The sequence below is a fragment of the Martes martes genome (assembly GCF_963455335.1).
Source record: "Martes martes genome assembly, chromosome: 16".
NCBI classification, from domain to species: Eukaryota; Metazoa; Chordata; class Mammalia; order Carnivora; family Mustelidae; genus Martes; species Martes martes.
The window spans coordinates 43,973,743-43,992,251 of NC_137904.1; the positions used below are offsets into that span (position 1 = coordinate 43,973,743).

General features: G+C 39.7%; 1 protein-coding gene across 1 annotated transcript; it reads right to left on the reverse strand.

The window, feature by feature from the left end:
• Positions 1-333: 333 nt before the first annotated feature.
• Positions 334-8,043, reverse strand: KRT20 (keratin 20; the record flags this gene model as incomplete). The annotated part of the gene is made up of 8 exons (XM_080826647.1): positions 334-431; positions 957-994; positions 1,738-1,964; positions 2,857-2,982; positions 3,104-3,265; positions 3,543-3,699; positions 5,023-5,105; positions 7,639-8,043. The coding sequence occupies 8 exons, from the start codon at positions 8,041-8,043 to the stop codon at positions 334-336; spliced, it is 1,296 nt and encodes a 431-aa protein (XP_080682773.1).
• Positions 8,044-18,509: the final 10,466 nt, after the last annotated feature.

The window sequence follows — 18,509 nt, forward strand, 5'->3', positions numbered from 1 at the left end:
TTTAGTGTAATTCAGGTGTGCTGAAATTTTCAGGAACATTAACGAATTGCTGTTAGGTGGTTTCTAGCTTATAATTAATGTGTTTCATGGTGAAGATGGTGGTAATGATGTTTTAAATGATCTAGTGCTCATTAGATTTCATTTTTGTAGGCGATTTGCAGCTTCTTGAGTAAAACAATTTATATTCAATTTCAGAGACTGATCAATGGGCTTTTGTCCCCTTCTGATTACCATAGAGCACTAATGGCGCTGTCTTATGGCTCCTGTCTTACAGCGACCAGAAATTGCAGCTGTGTTTCTTTCAAACCCTCAGCAGCGTCTCTGGGCAGCCGTTTACAAATCTTCTTCCACCTCGTTGGTTTTATATGATACAACCTTGCCGTCCACCACTTCTTGCACGACTGTCATAATCTTCCTTTTTCTCTTAATATCTGAGTTTGGATTTAAGTATAAAATGTTAACTTGGGAACATGATTCTGCTGGTGTATAATATTCAACTCTAAATCTTTATTATTTTATACATTTTTTTTCTTAAAAGAAAAAGAAACCCATTCTTTTTCTTAAATAATCTTGTCCAGTTTATAAATAAATGCAGAAAATATGCCACTGTCCCCCAATTCACAAATTTTCTGCTCCCTCTCCAAAGAGAAATATACAATATTGAATTAAGCCAACTGCACTTTTTCATCTTTTCTTCCCCCCCTTTTCAGGATTCCAGGATGTCTCAGGACAGTAATAGCTTGGACCAAGAAAATCACCCTGTTGTGGGAGTGTGACAAACTTCCCATGTTGGGGATTTCTTTATGTAATGCACCTGATTTTCAGAATCCCTATGGTAATATCTGCTCTCCTGAGAACTAATCTCTCTTTACTTTTTACCAATGTCATTTGATAAGTGGTAAGCTACTGAGTGAGGAGTCAGTCTCACAGGAAACAGGTGAAATTAGGATACTTACCTTTCTCCTCTGAGATGCTTAAGTCATCTTCTGTAGTTCTGTTTTGTTTTAAAGAGGAGAAAAAGAAAAAAAAAAAGAAGAGAAAAAGAAACAGGAAAAGATGTTATTGCCGTGTTGCAAATGAAGGACTGTCCTGCCTTTTCTGTTTCAAAATAAAGTCTGTGCGATGTGTGTCTTAAGGCTGTGTTTGTATTTTTTCCACTCTTACCATGCTTGTTACTTTGAACTTGAGTTTCTTACTTTTCAGTTTGAGATATATATATATATATATATATATACAGTTTCAAAACTGACCTGTTTATGCTATACTAGAAGCTTTTGTAATTAAAATAACAAAGTTACAGTGGAGGTTTAAATCTTGTGTTCTCTTACTGAGTTTCTTGGGTGTGGTAGCTGAAGACGGTTGCTGTGGCAACACCAATGATTCTCAAACTGACTCCCACAAACCTGTTGTTCATTTCGTGACCTCTCAAGGAGAATTTTTAGAAGTTATTGTACTTCCAATTATGTATTAATCATAAAAATTAGCAAAAGCACAATCTGTATCATTTACTGACTGTATAACTATCTCCTAAGTCAGCCCTACTCATGACCCCAAGTACAAAGGCTGTACCTGGTATTTTGGGGCTGGGTGTACTTTTGGTATATTTTTGTTTTGTTGTTGGTGGTGTATGTGTAATTGCTTTTGTGCTAGGGATTGCATTGGTGCTGGGGCATGAGTGACAGGGTATAGCACAGCATGTAGACCCTGGCACGTATCCCTTGATTCTAAGAGCCTTACTTGGTGACGACATCTTCTCCTTCCAGAAGGCGGCGGTAAGTAGTAATTTCCTGCTCAAGCCGGGTCTTTATGTCAAAGAGGATATTGTATTCATTGCTCTGGCGTTCTGTATCCATCCTAATCTGCACCAGCTGGGCTTCTAGGTTGTCCATTACTCCCTGGATGGTGGCCAGTTTTCTACTGTAACGATCTTCGGTGTCCTTTAATGTGTGCTCCAAAGTTTCTTTCTATCAGCACAAGAAAAAGTGAATGTTTCTTAGTTGAAGACTTAAGAGGTGGTTCGATTTTAATTTCTTTGAGGGGAATTCCCACAGCTGGTCACTGTGGGCATGATTCCTATTTCCATCCAGGCAAACTCAGCCAGCTGCTATGACCTCTAGGGCTCTTTTGTTTGTTTTTAGCTTCACACTCACTGTTCTCTTACTTGTGTATTGTATTCTTGTTCTCAGTATTTGCCTCCTCTCCCTGTGATTTGTGGTGCCCCTCCAAGGGGAGGATTAGATTTCCTCATCCCATGGAGACCAGGCTTGGTCGTGTGACTTTCTTGGGCTAATGAAATCCAGGTGAAACTGATGAATGCCTTTTCTGAGGAGAAGCTTTAGGAGCTGTCACATGGTCTGGCCATTGCTCTTTTCTTTCTGCTACAGCACTGGCATGCCTGGCCGGGGTCTCTTCCTTACCCCTGGAGTGGAAATGTCATGGAACAGAGCTGCAGCCAACCCGTGATGGATGTAGTGTTGTGGTAAGCCACTGTGATTTGGGGGTTGTTGACATAGCATAATTCTATCAGGAGCTGACTGATCTGCCTCACCTGGAATGTCTTTACCCCTCTTCTCCAACTACAGAGTCATCTCAGGTTTTCCCATCTCATTGAAATGCCACTCTCTGTGTGAAGTCTTCCAGATCTCCTTGTTCCCCTGCATCCCTGCTGCACATTGCTCTTGTCCTGGATTTCTTTCTGTGTTTTAATTATTATAATCACTGTTTTGGCCTGTTTCCCTGCCAGCTCTGCAGGGCAGAGGGGTTATTTCCTAGAGGTTTCTGCATCTCCAGGCTTCCTCACACAGGCACTCAGTACGCACACACTGTATTGAGAGTGGGAAGTTAGACGTGCTTTACCAGACTGAGGAGGGACTGCAGTTCTATCTCCAGGTTCTGGTAGGTGCGTCTCAACTCCTTTACGTGAGCCTCAGTTTCTTTTAACTCTTCATTGCTCAGTGTGACTTGCTGCTGCAGCGCTTGAGTCTAAAGTTCCAAAAATGGGAAAAAAAAAACGAGTAAGGAGAGAAAGTAAAGAAAATGAGTTATCTTTTTTTTTAATGACCGTGTCTACACATTTGCTTACCCTTCAGAATTATGCTATTACCTGTTTCTCAAACTGCTCTTTGGCCTTCTGAAGGTTCTCCCGGGCTATCACTTCATACTTCTGCCTCATTTCATTCATGGTGGTGCCAAGGTTCAGGCCTGGAGCAGCATCCAGTTCTACACTGACAGTGTTGCCCAGGTGTTTCTGTAGGCTGTCCACTTCCTGCAAGAGTGAACATCCTGATTATAGTCTGCAGCATGTTCTCACATGAGTCTGAGCGGAAAAGCTGTAAGTCTTAGGGCTTCCTTCATTGGAGACGAGTGAAAAAGAAAGACAGTAACTTAGGTAGGGCTTACGCTCGTCCAGGGACTGCTCCATCATTGAACCCTGGCTGCTCACACCATTATTATTGTTACTTTCTTTACCAACCTGTCCCCACCAGTTATCATTATTAGAGTCATTCTGTCATTCCCAACACCACTTCCGAATATTTCCTCACCTCCCGATGTTCTTTTTTGAGGATATCCAGGTCTTTACTCAGTTCTTTAAGTTGAATCTCCAAGTCTTTTCTAGTTAGGGATAGATCACCCAAGACCTTTTTCAGGCCTTGGATATCACCCTCCACTGTGAGGCGTAGCGCCCTTTCATTCTCATACCTGTGAATTAATTGGTACGCAGAGATAGTTGAGTCCTTTTGAAACTATTATAGAAGAGAGAGTCTTAATATAATGAGATATTTTTATGTGGTATATAGGGTCGATTTCAATACACTGCGTCCCTCTTTATATGTCCCCAAAATGTTCATGAGAACCTAGGAATCAGATAATTTGTTCCATAATATAATCTTTGTAATTTGGAGTGATTGGTAAAAAAGCAATCTGAAATAACTCTTAAAAGTTTCTAAATTCCAGAATATATTTCAAAAGAAATAAAAAATATTTTGCTTTAATTAATGTGTCAGCAAAGGATTCTCATTATTGATACTAAGCAATGGTTAGATTTACTTAGTGAATGCACATGATCAGTTTATTTTTATTAGTTTGTAAGCAGATGCATTGAAAGTGAATTATCTCAAAGAATTCATGATTCTCCCCTATGATCTCATATACTCTCATTTTTATTAAAGTAGCAGAACTTTAAAAAATGATAATGCAATGGAATATTCAGGTGCTGACTTAGTAAAACTGGAATTAATGAATGTTTACTGCTTTAATCTTTGGATCTGCTTTCCCATTTCCTTCTTTTTGATCCGTGTAGCATTCAAATGCTACCCTTCGAAACCACAAAGGACATTTTAGTACCAAGGCATTGTACACATTCAGAACGAGAAAGCCCTAGCATAGGGGCCGTTTATGAGGAACAGCTGTGATCACATGTAGTGTGATATGGTTACAAGAGAGTGAACGCAGTCTGAGCTGGTTTAATGGTCTTAGTTCTTTTGGTTTGTCAGACTCTGTTATAAAACACCAGCAAACTCAGAAGTATCAAAGGTCACCCCCTAGAACTTGGGCCATACACTTTCAGGCACTTGAAGGAATATGGATGACTCAGTTGGAGAATACCACACGTAAACACATGACTCGCTTTAGATAACAGAAGGGCCCTACTGCAGAAGGGGAGTTGTATATTGCTTTGGTATTACTCCAAAGGGCAGAATTAGGTTCAATGGGTGGAAAGGTAGATGTGAGGTTACTAAAAAAGAATGTTATAGCAACCAGAGCTAACCAGTGAAAACAGGAGTAGTTACTGGAGGTGTTCAGTTTTACAGTGGGTGACAAAATCTTAGGAATGTGGGAGAGAAAAGTGTAGCCCTGAGTGCTAGGCTGGACCAGATAGCTCCTAACACCCTTCAAACTCCCAGATTCTGAAAGTACTTAAGGTAGCTCCTTTACCAACAAGAATGTAGAAAGCTGAGTGTCATGAAGGGCTACTAAAAGGAATCCTTTTTCAGGAAGGTTTACCGTGATGTTAGAACCTACTTCAGCTTGAAGTCCTCAACAGCCAGTCTGGCATTATCAATTTGTAGGACACAATACGCATTTTCCAGTTGTGCCTTTTTAATCTGGAAAGTATATGAGAAAGAATGACATTTTTAACTAGACAGGAGTTTCACATGATCGAGTGTATCCTCAGATACAAACGCTATTCTATCAAAGATGATGTTCATTTCAAGAATTTCCAAGCCTGGGTGGCTCAGTGGATTAAAGCCTCTGCCTTCAGCTCAGGTCATGATCCCAGGGTCCTGGGATCGAGCCCTGAATCAGGTTTTCTACTTAGCAGGGAGCCTGCTTCCTCCTCTCTCTCTGCCTGCCTCTCTGCCTACTTGTGATCTCTGTCTGTCAAATAAATAAATAAAATCTTAAAAAAGAAAAAAAAAAAAGAAAATGGGAAGAGTAATGAGACGGCCATTTAACATAATGGAGTCATGAAATGGAACTCTGGTCCCCAGGGTTTAGTGAACTTAACGGTTTTATAAAAGGAAAGTTTCATTCAACTTGAGCCATCAAACCTTATTGAGTGGCTTCCCTTTGATTCTGCTTAGAAAATTCTGCTTAGAATATTCTCGTTAGCCCTTCTCACTTGGTGAACTGCTTCTCTTCCACATCTCGCCTAAGACATCATTGCTTCAAGGAAGCCTCAGTCATTTCCTCGAGGCAGAATTAGACGAACTGCCTGTGTTCTCACTGCCCTACATAGCCCTTCTTGGTAGCATTTATCCCTCTCTGTGGGATATATGCTGCCTTTGTCTGTGCCTGGTTCCCCCTAAATCACATTATGTTCAGCATCATATTCCCCAATGCCCAGCACGGGGCCCAGCGCTTAGTGTGTACTAAATATTGGCTGAATGAATGGACACCTGTTATGTGAGAGTTCTGCTAGGCACTGAGCCGTCAGGATGGATAAGCCCTCGATCTTAAAAACGGGATTACCCTAATGGGTGAGTTTTCTATGATGCATATGGATCTTGTCTGCTTGTAGAAGATATTACAGTGACATGTCTCTTTCAGCAGATCCAGTCCTGGAGAGAGCTGCCCTCATAGACTGAGTCTGCCTGGCTAAATGGAATAGATGGCTGTGTCTATGTGTTTGGGCTGATCCCAAGTAGATTCAGAAACAGGAATCACGAGACAGGGAAGAATGGTTTGCTGGTTTTGAACATTTTTAGTGGGAGCCTGGGAAGAATGACCTCTTGGTAGAAAGACAATTTGGACACCTTTGCCTCACCTCCTCCTGGTTTCTGAAACCTCCAAAATAAATTCTGGTGGAACCTGGTTCAGATTGTCCTGATGTCTAATAAAAATGCAAGAAAAAGAGACTTGCTGGTAAGGAAGTGGTCTTTGCTCTAAAGGAATATGAATGTTAAAATAGAAATGGAAGGGATTCTTTCCTTGATTAGATAGGAGCATTTGCTCTTTCAATTTCTTGTCATATCTGGACTTTTCAATTGGGAGCAAAGTCCACTTCCTTTATTGCATGTAATTGATAAAACAGAACTCCACCTTCGTGGGAATAGGTTGTGATATGATTGCAACAAATTTAAATTGGGGGCAATAGAACATTTTGTTACTGTAGAAGTGGTTTCTGAACTGCTTGTGATGATGGTGATGGTGAGATCATTAAACAGGGCATTTAAAAATCTGCATGTCATTCAGGTGCCTGGGTGCCTCAGTCGGTTAAGCAGCTGACTCTTGATTTCGGCTCAGGTCATGATCTCAGGGTCCTAGGATTGAGCCCTACATAAGGATCCGCCCTCAGTGGAGAGTCTTCTTGATATTCTCTCTCCTTCTCCCTTTGCCTCTCCCCTGCTCTCTCTCGCTCAAAAATAAATGAATTTTTTAAAAAAACATTTTATTTATTTATTTGACAGAGAGAGAGGGAGAGAGAGAGAGAGTGTGTGTGTGTGCACAAGTAGGCAGAGTGACAGGCAGAGGAAGAAGCAGGCTCCCTGCTGAGCAGAGAGCCCAATGTGGGGCTCAATCCCAGGAATCTAGAATCACGTCCTGAGGCAAAGGCAGATGCTAACCAACTGAGCCATCCAGGTGCCCCTCAAATATAGATAAATCTTTAAAAAATTCTGGATGTCATTAATACCTATTTTCCTTCCCCTTATTTCCACCCTGGATCACTTTGTCATTGAAATTCATGATACAGTATCTTAATACTTATATTACAGTATTTATATAAATTAAAGGAGAAACATCTCTAAGTTGACTGGGAATTCAAAAGTTAATGAGAACTGGGTGAAAAAAACCTGAGATTTATAATCACATAAAAATTTTAGCTCTTTACAGAAAAAAAATGTTTATTATCCATTTAGACTTGTCCTGGTAAACTGTGACAAAAATGCAGATTATATTTTCCTATTTTCCATGTAATTAGATTTTAAAAGTAAAAAAAATATTTACAGTCATCCAATTATATATTCAGCTACTCCAGCACTAACAGTAGATGGTAGAATGCACCATTTTTGTAGATGTAGCATTTCAGCCTAATTGCTTTATAGTATCCGTTTGGGCCCACGTGCCATATATGCCCTCTTGGTATGTATCCTGCAGCCCAACAGTGGAGTAAAAAACACAGGAGTCATCCCTTACCTGATTTTGCAGCTCTTCTATTTGTTGGTAATACGCACTGTGGTCCCTGGTGCTGGGCGTGTTTGCTTCATACCACTGCCTGATCTGCAGTTCAAGTTTGGAGTTGGACTCTTCTAGGGACTGCACTTTCGCTAGGTAGCTTGCTAGGCGTTCATTTAGGTTCTGCATGGTCATCTTCCCATTACCAACAGACAGGTCTCCACCGGAGGGATCACCCCCATAGCTCATCATAGGTCTGGAGTTCGAGATGCGGATACCCTGACCTCCAGCTCCCCCATAGACGCTGGGCGCAACTGCAAGGTGCTGCACGCCCCCCTTCCTATACATGGAGCCGCTCACGCTGATTGCAGGGCCCTGTGAGGAGGAACTCAGACCTCTGTGGAGGCTTCTGCGAGTGAATTCCATTGGGGATTTGAGGAGGCAGCACCCGTAGCTTCTGGATGACTGGAACAGAGTCTGTCTCCCGGTGGTGGATGAGCTGACCTTTTATAGAGTTCCGAGGAAAGAAACACCTCCTCTGCTGACCTCTCACCTTTGGATTGACACCACTGTCTACAGTACCTTGCTTTGTATTTTCTTTTCCCCTTTGTACAGCAGTCTATTTAATTTCATTCCAGAAATTACCACTAGAGGCATTTCTTGGAGGCTTTTCTCAGGGGCTAGTCCTTTTTTTTAAACACAGGCAACAAAAGGAAACCAGGAAGATGTATTCTTTTAGCCTATGCACCTGCTTTGGCAGATTTTTTTCATTCTAATATACACATAAAGAATATTGACAAACGCTCTGAATAATTTAGGTTCCTAAAAAGACAGATGTGGGTGCATAATAGTTACACTGGTGATCAAGAATAATGTTTTAAAATCTATTTGTCTTTTTCCTTTTGGTGAGAACATTAAAGTTCTATTCTTTTAGTAAATTTCTAGTGTACAGTACAGTATTATCAACTGTAGTCACCATATTTTACATTACATCCTCAGACCTTACTCATCCTAAAGCTGAAATTTTGTATCCTTTTACCTCTCCCTATTTCTCTTACCCCCCAGGCCCTGGCAACCACTGTTCCTATGAGTTTGATATTTTTTCTTATCTTAAGATTCCGTATATAAATGATAGGCAGTATTTGTCTTTTTCTGTCTGGCTTATTTCACATAGCACAATGACCCTGGGCATCCATCTATGTTGTTGCAAATGGCAGGGTTCCCTTATTTTACATGACTGAATAATATTTCGGGGTGTGTGTGTGTGTGTGTGTGTGAGATCTTTATCCTTTCATCCTTTTGTGGATCCTTAGGTTGTTTCTGTATCTTGGCTACTGTGGATAATACTGCACTGAACATAGGAGTGCAGATACCCTTGAGTGATTTTATCTCCTTTGGGTATATACCTAGAAGTGGGGTTGCTGGATCATATGGTAGTTCTATATTTAATTTTTGAGGAACGTCTGTATAATTTTCCATAGTGGCTGCACCACTTTACATTCCCAGCAACAGCACACAAGGATTGCCTTTTCTCCACATCCTCACCAATATTTGCTATCTCCTGTGTTTTTGATGATGACCGCTCTAATATAATGAGGTATTATCTCATTGTGGTTTTGATTTGCATAAGAACAAGGGTTTATAAGTATTGATAATCAGTCTTCATAGTCTCTCTTTTATGATTTGTTTTTAAGATTATCCCTGTTTAGAGGTTATATTTTATAAAACTATTAAAATACTTTGTACAAAACCTCAGGTATTTAAAATAGGAATGAAACATTTATACATTTGGAGATGTAGTTTGGGGAAGTGAATTAAGTGAATTTAGGTGAGTGGTAGATAGATGATTTTGAACTCCCTCCCCCGCCCCAATGCTAATGTTCTAAGACCAGGTAATTCATTTAAATTTTTCAGTCACTGCCTGGCTTGAGGTCTTATTCCCTGAAAACAAAATGAATAGTATCGTGCTTTGTACCTGACCTGGTGCATGGAGGAGTCTCTCTCCCCTGTTTTTTTTTTTTTTTTAAGATTTTTAAAAATTTATTTATTTGACAGAGAGAGAGATCACAAGCAGGCAGAGAGGCAGGCAGAGAGAGGAGGAAGCAGGCTTCCTGTTGAGCAGAGAGCCTGATGTGGGGCTCCATCCCAGGACCCTGGGATCATGATCTGAGCCGCAGGCAGAGGCTTAACCCACTGAGTCACCCAGGCGCCCCCTCTCTCCTGTTTTAAGGTCAGCTCGGCACCCACCGTGAGACAGATTGCTTGCTCCATCCATTCTGAAACTACAGCTGCTCCCTCCTAGAATCTCCAATGGATTTCACTGGCAGAAGTTTTCACGGAAGCCTGATCTTCCCTATGGGTCCACAGGCTCACGGCATCAGCAGAGCAATGTATAGGCAGGGTGTGTGTGTAGTGCCTTGGGACTACACCCAGCCTCTGTGGTTGGGCTGAAAGCCTCTGCAGGTGTGTAGACATCTGGAAGCATGGTGAGCTCTGGGTGTGATCTCACCAGTGGAGCTCTAATAAACATTGTCAAACTAAATGGAATCTATTCCTTTGTTCTTCCTCATTCAAACCCCCTAGCCCAAAAAATTCCCTGAAACATTTAAATTGTTTCCTTAATCAGGTAACATATTTCAAAGGGTTGGAGAAGTTACAGAAAACATCTCATTAATTTTCATTCTGATGCTTTAATTGAGGTTTGTATATGATTAAAACAAGTAAGAAAGCAAACAAACAAACAAACAAAAACAACAAAGAAGAAATCTAAAAAAAGGCATCTCCAAAATCTCTGCACATTTTTTCTGAAGAATTTGGAATATACTTTCTTAGTGGCCCAACAAAATGGCTTTTTACTTTTGAGTTTGAGTTTTTTTGGTTACTCTTTTTTATTTTTATTTTTATTTATTTATTTTTTAAAAAGATTTTATTTATTTATTTGTCAGAGAGAGAGTACACACAAGCAGGCAGAGAGGCAGACAGAGGCAGCGAGAGAAGCAGGCTCCCTGCTGAGCAAGGAGTCCGACGCGGGACTCCATCCCAGGACCCCGGGATCATGACCCGAGCCGAAGGCAGCGGCTTAACCAACTGAGCCACCCAGGCATCCCTCTTTTTTTTTTTTTTTTAAACAAACATCCTTTTTGTAAAATAACATAAGACTGTAATATTTCTCTCTTATAAGCAGTGTACTTTAAAATAATATTTTGTGTTAGACTTTGCTTCAGTTACATATAAATTGGGAGAGTTAAAGCTACTTCATGCTCTTGATGATATATGTGTGGGTAATTCTTACTGTGTTTTCATCCATTCATATTGCCATCAGTAAACTTTCACAGAGTGTTCACCACCAGAAACTGAGCATGTAATAAGCAGACCTTGCCATTTGTTACAAAGCTTTAAATTACTTTGTAAATAGCTGTCACAGCTAAAATCCTCAATGAACCTTTTATAAACACATGAACTGTATTCTTTTATATATGTGTTTTCACAAAGTACTATCTTTTGTTGTTGCTTGATGGGGGAAAAGGAGGTCTTTTGATTAAAGCCATTGGAAAACTGTACTGTTTAAATTACACAAGTTTTGCAGTGAGTTAGTTTCAGCTAAGAGTTTAAATACACTAACACATATGATCAAGTTGTGCAGAAGCATTATTTAAATCAAGAGTTAGCTTTCTAAGAGCTAGGAATATCAGTACAGTTATTAAACATGATAATTTGTATTTTCTTCTTTAGCACAATTATTCCTTATGGCTAGACACAGTTATGTTTAAGTCAAACAGTTGAAGTCTCATTAAAATCATTAACATCATTTTTAACTTTTTGGAAAAATAACTATGTTATTCCACCAGTTTTTGGCTAGTATTTGTAGATTTTTTGAGATCTCAAATTTAAACTAAAATATGATATAGTAGGGCTATTATTATTTTTAATTGAAGTATAATTGACATAGAGTGTTATATTAGTTTCAGGTTTACAACGTAATGATTCAACAATTCTGTTATTGTGGGGTTCAGTCATCCAATCTAGAAAAATTTTTGTTGTGAAGATTTCCACGTATTATTTCAGGGCAGGAGAATTTCCCAGTTCCTCCGCCGCATTGAGTTTAATGCCCTGGTAGATTATTATAACTTGTAATGTGGCCAGAGAAAACCAGGCTGATATTTCATAGCAATTAATTTTTCTGAATTATACCAGAGGACCAGATACAGATCCTGTTGACTCTTGTTCATACACAAATTATTTAGAATTTAGAGCCCCTGCTATTCCAGGCTGTTGGATGACAGCATCTATAAATAAATATTTATTAGATCCCCACTTCCTTATACCTAAGAGGAGATACATTTTGACCTCCGAGACAGACTCTGCTGAGGGTGTTAATGATTAATATTAAGAATAGCCAGTCATTTGGAAAGTTATTATAAGCACTACATAGCCAGAGGATTTTCAATTTTTTTCCCCCCAACAGGGACAAAGTACCACAGCCCGGATGTGATACATACAGAATCTGCAGTCTCTGGTGGGGTGTGGGGCTGTCTTGCCCAGACTTCTCAGGTAGGGTCTATTGCTCTCATTGGTTGAGGAGGATGGCATGTAGTAACTGTGAGTGTTTTTGAGCATTGTGTCTTTAGATACCATACAAAGCTAACTCAGAAAAAAATCATGGCCTCTGTGTTTAAAACCTGGTGTACTTAATGAAATAGTTACAAGTGAAATGATATGGAAAGGAATAAAGTATTTCCATATTTAAAAAATGGGAATTGTAATTCTCGCAGACAAAATTACATGTACAAAAGTAAGTTCCAGATTCATTAAAGATGTAAATGTGAAAGGTAAAAATTATACAATATTTAGACAAAAATACAGAATAATATCTCTAGGAATCAGGGTAAAAGGAATATTTCTTAAATAAGACACAAAAAAATGTGAACGATGATATTAATTTAACAATTTTTTCTCATTAAAGGACTCGACAATTATAATAGGAGGAGCCCCACAGGGCGAGCAGTTATAATACATGTAACTGACAAGGAATTAGTTTCCAGAATATGCAAGGAATACCTACAAATAAATAAGAAAGAGAAAAAACAACCCAGTGAGAAAGTGGGCAAAAATATGAATGGATGCCCAGAAGAGGAAAGCTGAATAGCGTATGTCACACCTGCCAACTGGAATAAATTAGAAGGATGGATAAGGGGAATTCTTATCCACTAGTAGTCGCTGTGTAAATAGGTACAGTTACTTTGGAAAACAGTTTGATCTGATCTCAGAACAGTGAGCGTGAATATGCCTGTCATCCAGTAATTTCATTCCTAGGTACATATTCCAGAGACAGTCATACAAGAACATTCACAGAAGCACTATTCGTAATACTAACACACACACACTCTTGAAACAGCCCTAATGTTCATCAGCAGTAGAATGAATAAATACATTGACAGATATTCACACAATGGTATACAATGCAGCAGTTTGAAATGGACAAAGTACATCTTTCACGTGGGTGGATCTAAAAAGCATGTCTAATGAAATAAAGGACACAAAGTAATGTTTTCAGGTCAATCAATTGATATAAGTCACAAAAACAGGCAAAACTAAATCATGTATGATTAAGGGATATACATACAGATCGTGTGGTAGATTGCAAGCAACAGTCACAAAATACACACCCCTTTGAAAGTCCTCTTAGAGTTTGAGGGGCATCTGGACCATTTACATTTTTTGAAGTCTCCTGATATATTAAAGAAATGAAAAAAAATCCAAAATAGAGTAGCTAAAATTACCATGTTTATTTTTATTTCCTACACATTAGCATTTTCAACACAAAAATATAGTATGTTGGTGTCAATACAAGATTTATAAAAAAATGCTCACTTATTCTCATGCATTGTAGGCTGTGTGATCCAGTGCTGGGACAGTTTTAACTGGCGAGATGAACTGAAGGTCTTTCAGTGCTGGAAGTGATCACTGAAACCAGATATTGCCACATTTGAACTTAACCTCTAAAGTCTCTGAATGGGAAGCCATAGGCTGAATGCCCTCTTCCTGCAACTGGCCTCATGTCTGGATTATTTCACCAAGGTTTGATGTTATACCAAGGATAGCAAGTAGGTACTTATTTTATATCAGCTTGACTAAGAGAAGACCCAACCAAATTCCTCCCAAAACAGAATAATTTTTCATCTAGGCAAATTCTAGTTCGTATTCTTAGAATCACAGTTAAGAACTTACTGACAATTTAAAAATAACCTCTTAACTCCTGCTTCTAGCCACCAATTGTTCATAAATGTAGATGTCTATCTCAAAATGCCTACCTACAAATGCAAACCCGATTGACTTCTCTGAAAAATTTCTGGCGTTTATGTGGTCAAGTCCAATACATAGCTCTCTAAGATCTAACCCCTGTCTACCTTTCCAGAATCCCCTTCACACCCTCTGTCCTCCAACTCTGCAGTTCAGTAACACAAGTCACTGATACCCCTCCACTCCATGCCTTTGCATGGGTGTCATTCCTTCCAGGAAGACATCTTTGTGTACCCAGACTCCTTCCTTTCTAGGGTGCCCAGCTCTCTTGGTTTGTCTGAGACTGAGAGGTTTTCTGGGATGTGAGATTTTGAGTGTTGAAATAAGGATGGTTCCAGGCAAACCAAGACAGTTGGTCATCCTGTTCAGCTCTCCAGTGCATGTCTGTCTGGGATACACATGCATACACTCTGGTCCTGAATTCTTTGTTGAATGAATGGGTGTGGATGTGGGGAGGAGATAAGGATGACTCTCAGGGTTCTGACTTGGGTGACTGGGCCATGATAATCGTGCCCTTTACTAAGGGTGGGGCACTGAGGCAGGGCTGGGACATGGTCCGGGGAGGGGTAGTGCAAAGGAATACATGATGTATTCATCTGTAGACATGCCAAGTTTGTGGTGTCTGCACTATCAGATGTATGTGGAGAAGACCTCTATGAAGATGACAGTTGAATGCTCCAATCTGGAAGAACTGGGTTGGCGGTGTATAATGAAGTAGTAGGTAAGCTTTCCTCCACTTTGTTCTCACGTTATCCCTCATATACAAATTACCACCATAACTCTAGTTCTCTTGGTCTTTTGGGAACTCCAGAGTCAAATCTCTGCACTGATAGATCACAGTGATGGGGAGGAGCCCTGCCTTGCATGGGCCTCCTTGCTGCCCTAAGGTTTTTCCTTTCCATTCCATTTCCTTTCCATTCTCTAGAATGTACTCTAGAATGTACAGAGTACTGCCACATTGCCAGGCAATTGAACATTTCATTCATTTCAATAAATTAAAAATGTAGTAGTTATGGTACTTAAGTGCAATTTGTGAAGGATCCAAAGTCTGACCTAGACTTAGCAACTGAATGGTAACGACCAACTAGCATTGAACCTTTTGGACTTTAAGGGAAGAAGTGATCAGTGGTTCAGTTTTATGATGTCCTTTCATGTTATTTGAACAACCCAAACTTAGTATTTTTGAAAACAAGTAAGTGGCAGTTACTCACTGTGTTATTTTTCATGGTATGTATGTATGTATGTATGTATGTATGTATGTATTTATTTATTTCATGGTGCTTATTTTTAAATACAAAGAACTGTAGGCTCTCATGTCTGGAAGAGACCTTGAAAACTGTGTAGGTCATGTTTCTCATTTTATAAACAAAAGAGCTGGGGTGTTCGTAGATTAATTGTTGGGGCATCTGTTGCCTATAGCAACAATACAAATATAGAAAGTTGGTCAACTTAATCAACACAATGTTTGCTCTCTAAATTGGTTTTCAGTAAATTTGCCTGACCCAGGAAAGCTGCCTTGCAAACAGCACCCTGATAAAAAAAAACAAAAACGAAACTCTCACTGATTGTATTACTACTTAAGAGGCCAATAATATGGCCATATGTTCCAGTTTCCACCCCGGAGGTAAAAACCTGCTCTTTCAATATCTTCCTTCATTTGCTCCTAATAGCATGAAGTAGATGTTCTACGGTGTGGCAGTGATCACTGGCCCCAGAATATTCCTCAAACAAGGATAGTATATATGAATACATCAAACCAGATGAGGAGATGTATTATTAATTAGTCTTGTGGAGCACAAACAGCATATGTGTTCACATCTCAGCTTGGCTGAGTATGTCATTACTTTTTAATGTGCACACATATAAGTTAGAAGAAACTATAGAAAGCAGATTGTTGATTAGATGCTTATAATGAAAATATGTTGCAGGGAATAGGCTAGAACTTGAAATGAGGGAGAGAGAGAGAGAAATAGAGAAAGAGAGACCAAGAGAGGCAGGTTGAGAAAGAGTGAGTTTTTGCAACATATAATTTTGGAAGGAAGAGTTGTAAACAGGTTTTAGGAAAATGCCTATAAAGATCAACATTTTGTGAACTAGGCAGTTGGCAAAACACCAACACTGGCTTTTAAAAATAGAAAAATAAATTAATCAAATCATTTATTTTTTGTTGAATAAATGGATGGTGTATTCAGTCTCCAGTTACGTTTATTGAACGTAATAAATATGACATTTGATTAGAAGTCATGTTTTTAATCTCTAATTCAGATCCTCCACCCTCCCCCCAGCCCCCCAGGCATAGGGTCTTAGCGTTAGCAAAATCTGCCCTAGAAGCAATGATCAATTAGCCAGACACTGCTCTCAAGGAATGCCTCTAGCAGAGGAAATACTGACATGGATTTTAATTTTAACTGTAATTTTTAAAAAAGATTTATTTATTTTTTTTAAGAGGGAGGAGGGGCGGACAGAGAGGAAGAGGGAATCCCCCCGAGATCCCCAGGACCCTGAGATCATGACCTGAGCCAAAATCAAGAGTCAGCTGTCTGACTGAACCACTGAGGTACCCCTCAGTGGGATGGGAGAGTAGAACATGGAGACCTGAGGGGCCCTGAGGATAAAGACTTGGATGAGTTAAGTCAGCCGTCCGGCTCTGGGGTCCAGGTTATATACTTACTGTCGAGTTGGGATGCTAGGATATGATAAGGTAATAAATCCTTAGGTAATCCCACTTGGGTGTCAGAGGGTCAGGAGGAAACAACCTTACCATGAGGAGCCTCATTTAACCTGATTTCAAAATGCAGAGGCAGAGAAACACCATCACTGGGACAAGATTGACTCACGACAATACCCAGTGCACATAGTAGAGCCTTTGGACAGTTTGGCGTTTTGTTCCTGTGCTGTGTTCCTCGCCTTGTAACCAGGGGCTTTACACCTTTCTGGGGACTTCCTAGGTGTCAGTGGAGACCTGGTTCATTCCTATTTTTTTTTCCAAAAACAATTTGCTACTATTCAGCTCTCATAACGCTGCTAATATTTTTGATGCCTCATGTTCCACAAAGGCCTCCTTGTTTGGTGTTTTCTACTTTTTTAAGCAATGAAAAGCCTGGAGGAATTTCTTATGTGTTTGGCACATATGTTAAGGGATACTTAATAATTGCTGCTCAGGGCAAAATATAACAGGGTTTTATAGCCAAGTCTTTTGTTGATAGAGGGGACAGGCTGGGAGCTACACACACTTTTTCAAAATAAATGCGTCTCTGTGACATGAGCTGCCAGGACGACTACAGGTTTTGGAAGCCCGGAGTAATTAAGGAGCAATATATTGGTTCTGAGGAACTGACATTAATGTTGACATATGAGGTTTCTGGGCAATTTGATCTGTAGCAATAATTCATTTTTTCCTATTGCAGCACTCATTTTGTTCCTAAGTCTTTGGAGGCTTTATTAAAGATTTACCTGGTAGCTTTTTAAAAGCACAGTATTTACTGTGGTGTGTGTTCAGTTACCAGTTATGTTTATTGGACATAATAAGTATGACATTCAGCCAGAGGCCAGGTTTTAATCTCTAATTCATCCTCTGCCCCAACACCATAGACTGACACCAACATAGGGTCTTAGCATTGTTAACATGGAAATACCAGACCGCAAAATTGGCCCTGGAAGCAGTGATCAGCTAGTCATAAATTAAAATGGAAACCAGTTATTCTGGCCTGCCATGCTCTCATGTTAAAGCCACTATCCTTAACCTGCTTCACCATGATGATTGCATTTTGTCTCCAATGTTTTGCATTGTAGTAGTCCAGAAATTTTAGCTCGCATTCTTTTTTTTTTTTTTTTGAGATTTTATTTATTTGAGAAGGAGAGAATGAGAGAGAGAGAGAGAAAGAGAGAGAGAGCACAAGAGGGGGAAAGTCAGAGGGAGAAGCAGATTCCCTGCTGAGCAGGGAGCCTGATGCAGGACTCAATCTTGGGACTCCAGGATCATGACCTGAGCCGAAGGCAGCCGCCTAACCAACTGAGCCACCCAGGTGCCCCTTTAGCCCACATTCTTAATGTGGACACTTGAATGAAATCTTTTGGTGGAACTATAAGAAGTCTTTAAGGACTCTGTCCTCTTTACAGCTCTGTCAAAATGGATTTAGCAAGTAGTTTGCATATTATTTCATAGCTTGGGAGTTTTAAAATAGTCCTAAGAGGGGCGCTTGGGTGGCGCAGTCAGTTAAGTGGACAACTCTTGGTTTCAGCTCAGGTCGTGATCTCAGGGTCATGAGACTCTCTCTCCCTCTCCCCCCATGATCTCTCTCCTTCTCTCTCAAATAAATAAGTCTTTAAAACTGGACTAAGATGTTTATATACACAGGTGATAATCTCCAAGGTAAACTTGCCATCATAAAATTTACCTTTTGGAATGAACCAGCTCTCTTGGTGAGGAAAGAATAAAGTCAGAAAAGAAAATGGCTGCAAACCTGTAATTGACTCAAAAATTTTAGATCCATCTTTCAAAGATCATCCCAGAACTTGTGCCTTCATCATAAAACAATTCATTATAATCAATTTTGAGTTATTCTTCCACATTTTTCTTTATAAGCCTATTT